The sequence below is a fragment of the Erythrolamprus reginae genome, chromosome 3, assembly GCF_031021105.1.
Source record: "Erythrolamprus reginae isolate rEryReg1 chromosome 3, rEryReg1.hap1, whole genome shotgun sequence".
NCBI lineage: Eukaryota > Metazoa > Chordata > Lepidosauria > Squamata > Dipsadidae > Erythrolamprus > Erythrolamprus reginae.
In genome coordinates this window covers 46,863,488-46,871,775 of record NC_091952.1, presented here as the reverse complement: position 1 = coordinate 46,871,775, position 8,288 = coordinate 46,863,488, and the positions used below count along the sequence as shown (strand labels likewise).

At 41.7% G+C, this 8,288-nt stretch overlaps 1 protein-coding gene across 1 annotated transcript; it reads right to left on the bottom strand.

Moving 5' to 3' along the window:
* Window positions 1-2,658: 2,658 nt before the first annotated feature.
* Window positions 2,659-4,158, bottom strand: LOC139165640 (potassium voltage-gated channel subfamily A member 2). The gene has a single exon (XM_070748855.1). The coding sequence runs from the start codon at window positions 4,156-4,158 to the stop codon at window positions 2,659-2,661; it is 1,500 nt and encodes a 499-aa protein (XP_070604956.1).
* Between the last annotated feature and the right edge of the window lie 4,130 nt (window positions 4,159-8,288).

Genomic DNA, 8,288 nt, shown 5'->3' with positions numbered 1-8,288 from the left:
AACAATACTCAGCAATAGACAGATTCAGCTATATTCCAATGTTAACTTTCTTACAGGCTGAAAAAAGTCTCCCCTAGAACAGTAAAACCAATTTTATATATTTTTTAAAATCTGTTTAAAATCAGATTGTTCTGATATATTTCCCTCCTGGCATAAAACAGGTATCACTCAAAACCAACCAAGCGGCTTGTTCATTATGCAGGTTGCATGGATTTGTACAGAGTTTAACACACATATAAGCAATCAGGATGACTATTTTGGCACATATCCAGTTTGCAAATGAATCTATATTCCCCATGCAAAATTGTAGAACATGAGCTGAATTGTAGCACAATAGGTAAATATGAACTGAGTGGGCAGCTAGCAAGTTGGCTTATTGACATAAACAACTATACAACCTCTTTATCTTGTGCCAAATTCCTTACAGAGCACTCAGTTCATATTTTCAATATGTGATTTAGTCCTTACTGCATTCATTCATGTCAATGCAGGAACAGGATCAGTAAAACAAACCACAAATCACTTACAGGATCCAACTGCCTTTTCTTGTTGGGAATTTCAGTTACTGTAATCCATTTTCTAAAGTCGAAACCAGCATCAAAGATATATGAATGCATTATGTAGATAAATGTTTAGCAGCTCAGAATTTGGGACTGTCATGAGTCTTCAAATAACCTCAGGGCCAAATTACACAAGGCAGTATAGGATTTGCAAGTGATGAGCAGAGGAATTGCTTACATGCATCATTATCTTGTTATTGTTATTTGTTGCAAATGCATCGTTCCTGGAACGTGGACTCCAGAAATTCCTTTTATTGAAGCCCCTTGAGGGTTGCAACTGCAGCATCAACAGGGTACAAATCCAAGAGGCCAACCTATGAAGAAGTCCATGTAGAAGAAGCCATTGCTTCCTTAATGGAAAGCAGTTAATCCAGCTTGAGGTGTGAAGTTGGCCAAAGTTCTCTTATCACGTTTCACTTGGGTGTTTTTTCCGAAAATTCTAAGAGCCAAATATGGACTGTTTTTACTCTAATCTTGAGAACAGTGAATCCATTGCATGAGAACATTCCAAAGGAAACATCAACTTTCAAGCTACACATTGGCACATATTAAGTTATGGTCAACTCTTCCTCTGCTATAGCCATGTGATGCAGCTCTATTAGGACATTTTCAAAGGGAAGCTATTCTGTACCCAAATGAATGGCCTTGGGCTGGCTTTATTGCATAAACACATCCTCTTATGAAAATGCATTTCAGACTAAATACCAGATTGGATGGAAGGTATGCTATACCTTTGCATCTTATTTTTGAATCTCAAGGTTCTGCAAGGTTCTTAAATACTTCAAGCAATCACTGTGTGCTCCCATCTTTTATATCTAGATATCAAATGTTTAGCTAACATTTGTTTGACACTGTCACCAGAGATCCTTTCATTACAAATATTTTTTCCCCCATTTCTGGTCAGCCATGTCTCTATATATGACATCACAACGAATCCATTACCGGTTTCTTGATATATATGTGACGTATATGATTCATATTACCTTAGTTGGTTTGCCTACTCAAGCAAGCAAACATTTTGGGCATTTTTCTTGCATATCACATTACTGGTCAGCATACATCCTGCCCCAATCAATTGCTTTTGGTTTTTTTCTTTTCTTTTTAATGTCCATGAATTTCCTTCAAGCCACTGGACAATCTAGAATCACTATAAACAAGTATACTCTATAGTCTACTTAAGAAAATAGATATATTTTATGTAATAAATATTAAGATCCATGCAACAAATATCCATGCAGCTGTACTGTAATACTGGTTAAATGTCTCTGCAGAATAAATATATTCTAGGCCACAGCTTAGTTGCTCCAGCATTTGAAACAATAAGCTTTTCAGTTCTGCATATGTAGGTGACCCCCACCCCCACCCCAAAACCAACAAAAATGTATGCTTTTAAAAAACAAATGTCCCCAGGATTCTGGTGAGTCTCGATTAAAGAAACAACAACAACAAAATTTTTCCTACCCAACAGTGCCTTCTGCAATCCTCACACTGACATGCTGCAGTAGATGTATCCAATGCAGCATTTTTGGTTCAGAAGCAAAGCCTGCCTGATACAATCTCTCACTGGCATTTCTCATCTGGAAAACCTGAACTTTCAAAAAGTAATTTGGAGAAATATTTCCTTTAATTAAACCATGCATGACTCTTTTTTTTGTATAATCTCTGAAGCTTGAAAGCTATATAGTTGCATATACTATTTCCTTGGAATAAATATTCTTTTGCATGGGCCGAGTTCTATATTTTAAATTATGTTTATCTAATTGGCATCTGTGAGTAACTGTCGGTGATATGAAGAGAGTTGTGGGGGTTTTTTTCTTCAATGCCATTCGTCTGATATTGTGACATAGTTTTGCCTTAAATGTTCGATATATTTGGAAACCCAGAAAACTATTAGGGGAAAAAAAAATTGCATGAAAGCTTATTCAGCATTCAGTGTTAAAAAAGAGTCACTTACACAACTATTGCTTTCCATGCAGAACCAATACATGTTGCAGAACATATTGTATTAACTACAGTGCAAGGTATTATGCAACATCTGCAAATGTTCCACTTGAATTTTAAGTATATTATTAGAGTTCTCTCCTTTTTCTTTTATTAGCTAGACATCAGTTAACATTTTAGTTATATTAACGTAGTTTGTGTTAGCTAGGGTGCAATTGGCTGTTTTCAAGTTCTCCTCTCTAAAGTCCTCATTGCTATTATTCACACCTTCTTGTATCTCCATATAATCAGACTTACTAATAGTGGAGGCACTTCTGCTTTTCTTTAGGTCAGGGGAAGAAGGGATCTTTGGGCAGCTGGTCACTTGCAAGTATTGAGCTTGCTCCTCTCCTTCTGTCTCACGGTGATAGAAGTAGTTGAAATTGGACACTATAACCGGCACTGGTAAGGCAATTGTTAGTACACCTGCAATGGCACACAAGGAGCCAACTATTTTGCCACCTATGGTCGTAGGGACCATGTCTCCATAGCCAACTGTTGTCATGGAAACCACAGCCCACCAAAAAGCATCGGGGATGCTTGGGAACTGAGATTCACTCTCGTCGGCCTCTGCAAAATAGACAGCACTGGAGAACAGGATGACACCGATGAAGAGGAAAAATATCAAGAGGCCCAGCTCCCTCATGCTGGCCTTAAGAGTCTGTCCCAGGATTTGCAATCCCTTGGAGTGTCTGGAGAGTTTGAAGATCCTGAAGACCCTCACCAAGCGGATGACTCGGAGGATAGCAAGAGACATAGCCTGTTGACCTTGCTGGCCGTCTTCTGGTTTCTCAGCCAGCTCCGTGCCCAGTGTGATGAAGTACGGAATAATAGCAACAATATCAATGATGTTCATGATATTGGTAAAAAACCCAGCTTTGCTAGGGCAGGCAAAGAATCTCACCAGGAATTCAAAGGAGAACCAAATTATGCAGAGTGTTTCTACTATAAAGAAGGGATCTGTGAAAGATGTTTGCTGCTGAGACCCCATTGTGCTGTTGGAATAAGGGCTGGGGTTGCTACTGCTGCTGTGCATATCTTCAGCATCATCCCGGAACACAGGCAAAGTTTCTAAACAGAAACTTACTATAGATATTAGGATGACCATGACTGAGACAATTGCTATAATCCTGGCTGGTCCAGAACTTTCTGGGTATTCAAAGAGAAGCCACACTTGTCTCTGGAATTCATTTTCTGGTAAAGGCCGTTCTTCTTCCTTGATGTAACCTTCATCCTCACGAAACATCTCCATAGCTTCTTCGCCAAGTTCATAAAACCTTATTTCTTCCGAGAAGATGTCCAAGGGCACATTAACGGGCCTTCTCAGTCTGCCACCTGATTGGTAGTAATATAAAATAGCATCGAAGCTGGGCCTGTTTCGGTCAAAGAAATATTCATTCCGGAGAGGATCAAAGTATCTCATTCTCTTTTTAGGATCTCCCAACAAGGTTTCTGGAAACTGAGCAAGTGTCTTAAGTTGTGTTTCAAACCGAAGGCCCGAAATATTAATAACCACTCTCTCGCAACATTCATGGTCAGTTTCTGGGTTGTAAGTGTCCTGAGGATGACCGGGCAAAGCTGCTGCTTCATCTGTGGGATCTCCAGTAGCAACAGTCATATTTAGGCAGTTTTAATCAAAACTTTGATGAATATCTGGTGGTTGGGTAGTGTTCACTGAGATTCTAATATCCACTGGAAAGTTATGCGCATGGGCCTTGATGTAGTTCATGAAAACAGGGAGTTCGTGAAAACAGTCTTTCAGCTGAAAAATAAAGAAAGAATAATATAAGCATTTTCTCCCACACTCTTATACATACAAACTTTCAATTGCATTTATGTGGTCTGTAAAACCTGAAGAAGGCCTCTGATCTCAAATCATGCAAAAGCTATAACACTGAAGAAAATAAAGATATCAGACGAAATGCAGAAAGCTTTCTAACTGGCAACTAGCAAAACAATAGCATTGTCCGAAACATCACAGCACATTCTAAGAGCTTCAAAAGCCTATCAGGCTTCATTCTCTGCACTAAAGCAGTAAGATGACCCTTCTACACAGCACCTGAGACTCAGCATTCACCTTGAGGAATTGGCCTGAGTTAAACTGTTATGTCAAACACTGGAGTGCATCCTTAACACAGTGCATTCTAGATTTTAACTTCTCAGTTGTTCAACCAGGCCTCTCGCTCCTTCTCTTCCTACTTCTTCCCGTTGTCTTTGGAAGGTCTCCCTTCCAAAGCTCTTGCTGAAGTTCTGAATTGAAATTCATCTTCTGGTCATTGCCAAAGGAAGAACAGCAAAGGAAAAACAGCGTTCACATTATCTGACCTTAGAGAGAAACACAGAGATTTGTGTTTCCAAGAGTCTCCTAAGTTCCTTTGGCAATGTGTTGAGTCAAGGAAGGAGGGAGGGAGGGAGGGAGGGAGGGAGGAAGGAAGGAAGGAAGGAAGGAAGGAAGGAAGGAAGGAAGGAAGGAAGGAAGGAAGGAAGGAAGGAAGGGTCTTGAAAGTGGAAACTAGGTCTGATACTAAAGTCGGTGTTTCTTAATAAAAGAGAGGACTCCAGCCCTTTTCTTTAAGGCACCGTCTACATGAACTGAAAACCTTTCTTTATGATAGCGAGAAGATCCCGTACTCAGCCAAAAAACTGATGTTCCCGGTTTCCTCGAGAAGTATGACATTGCTTGGAAACCAGCTATTTGCTAAAAACAGAAAGGGCTATAAAACAGCACCGGTAAAGATTCAGTCGCTAAACGCAGCCCTTTGCTCACTGAGTTACATTGCAGGCTCTCCTTATCCTGGGTTTAAAACAAGAGAAGCAATTGTGACAGGGTGAAAAATAGAGATACACCTTCCCCCCCCCCCCTCCGTGTGTCTCTCAAAATCTCTCCCTCATGCACACCCAAAGGCAAACACACACTCGCACACTCACATTGCAGTGGCAGGAGCCTTACACACCATTTGGCATCTGTGCCGTTCGCCGTTGCAGAGTCCGCTGCAGTGTAGTCTCCACCGAGCTTCTTTTTCAGGGGGAAAACCAGAGCATCGCGGGCTCTGCCGTGCAGTTGCTCAGCCGGCTGCGCCCCGGTTGCCGTCCAAGAAGCCCTGGACTTCATTCGGCACGCAGGACATGACCGGGGATGTTTTGCTTCGGAGCACCTGAAGAATATCCCATGTGCTCTCGAGATCTCAGCCCCCAAGTCCCCCTCCTGGGGTTGCCCTGCCCTTCGCTGGATGCTGCATCGCCAGCCCTCCTGCCTCTGGCTGGACGTCTTTGAGGGGATGCTCGGTGCCCTCAGAGCCACAGGCTGCTATCCCACCTCCTTCTCCCAGGACACGGGTTTTTTTTAATCCTTGTTCTTCATAAGGACAACCCAAGGCTTTCTCCTTCCCAGGAAAAACTCCCTGGCTTCCAGTCCTCCACACAAGGCAGCTGCCCTCCTTCCTCACTCCCAGCCAGGATGCAAGAATGGAGGCAGGGGAGGCAAGTGAAACGCTGCTCTTTCATCCGAGTTCCTAAGGGAGAGAGATTTTTTCATGCAGCTGACCTGTCCTTTTTCCGGATGCCCATCAATACCCACAGTCTAGAAGGCTTAGCTGCAGATCGACTTCTCTTGGGTTTCCCCGCTGCCTCCTCTCTCCCAACCTCCCTTCTTCTTATGCCTTGGAAAAATAGTACAACCCTGACAAGCTTGCAGCCTTCAACTGTTATACTTAACCCCTTGGTTGCCAACACCAAGTCATCGGAGGCAGGGAGATGCTCCTTTCTTGCCCTCCCTCTTTCGCTCTCCTCCCCCCTCCCTCCTTCTGTTTTGAATTGCTAAGAGAATCCAGCCCCCTTTGGGAACGGAAGGTTTTTAAGGCAATATTTCTGAATGCAAAATGGTAGAGATAGCTTACAACCCCTAGATGGAACAAAATGGAACAAAAACATGCACAAGCTTGATGTTAGATTCGGTTTTTCTTTAATCTCCACTTCATAATTACCCTAAAGAGGTATCAATTTAAAACCACAGCCTGAATTCTGTCATAGGTAGATTTTTATTTTATTTTAGCTGTCCTATATGAGTCCACATCTTAATCCTACCGATTTCTTTAAAATGCCTCCTGTTTTAGTCATCCCTCATTCATATATATCCAATAGCTCCTTTCTCCCGGACCACATGGGTACAGCTCAGCATTTCCTGAATTCTTGCATTGCATTACAGGGAAGGAAGAAGGATGTCTCATGCAAAGAGGTTTGATCATCAAAGCTCTATTGAGATCACTCTGTGTGTGTGAGAGAGAGAGAGAGGGAGGGAGGGAGGGAGAGAGAGAGAGAGAGAGAGAGAGAGAGAGAGAGAGAGAGAGAGAGAGATCTACATTAGGAAAAGGAATGTAAGACAGACCCAGATGAAATTATCACCAGGCCAGGTGTGTGAAGCATTTCCAATGCTACAGAATGTCCAGCATCATTTTGGAAACGTGCAGAAGGCCTTGTTTGGTTTACCCCTTTCAGTTGAAACATGAAGCATCCATTTTCACAGTTTGAGGTAAACCTCTACTGAACCTAGGGGGGGGGGAACGGGGAGGGGGGAGGAGGAATTGAGTACAGCAGCTTACAATTGGTTCTGCAGTTAGACATGCAAAGAATACATAACAAGCTTCCTGTTTGTGGTGCCCTTCCTTACCTGCAGAGAGAAGATGCTAACTTAAAAGGGCCAGAGAGCTTAGAGACAAAGAGGAAAAGGGGGAGTAAAGTTTAGCATCCCTGATAACATACAGACTATTGATCCAAAGAAGCCTCTAGCTTTGTTTGTTTTCCCTTTTTCACAGGGTCCTAGAGATTGGTTCCTAAAAAATACAGGCTGTGGACTACTGCTGCTGCCCCCAAATGATACGGCTTGCTAACTCTAACATAATAATTAGTCACTAACCAGAGCAGACCAAATGACAACATAACAGAGAAAATGTCCTCATCTGCTACCTCCTTAGGTGCATCTATGCACACATCATATGGAGCCTGGCATATTATTTATTTTTAATTTGTTAGATTATGTCCATATTTCCTTCAGGAACTTCTCCCATGTCTATGGAGATTCTCAGACATCCAGATCATGGTCGTTCCAAAGGTGCTTTTTCAAAAGGCGGCTGGACTTTATTTCGCCTTGAAGACGTTTTGCTTCTCAACCAAGGAGCTTCTTCAGTTCTGACATCCACTGACAAGCATCTTGGCAGCAGCAGTCTCAAAGTGGACCTTCCACTCACAAAGAAGCATCTATGCATTGCTCCATTATCCCTAGGAAATGCCCAAATTATCCTCAGTTTAAGAACCACCAACTTAACATCTGCACAACAAACTACTAGACAACACTCCATGCTCAAAAAAATAAAGGGAACACTTAAACAACACAATAAAATTCCAAGTAAATCAAACTTCTGTGAAATCAAACTGTCCACTTAGGAAGCAATACTGATTGACAATCCATTTCACATGTTGTACAGAACAAATTATTCAATGAGAATATTTCATTCATTCAGATCTAGGATATGTTCTTTGAGTGTTCCCTTTATTTTTTTTGAGCAGTGTATAATGAAAGTTCTATCATCAGTATTTGATAAATTATGCCTATTACAAAATTAGAAATTATCACTTGATCTTGCCTTCACCAAGAGATTAATATAAATACATGGCTCTGTCTGTAATCCCAGACCTCTTCAGCCCTTAACTTTACCTGTTTTGGGGTACTTGATCTGAATTACCAGCTGCAGG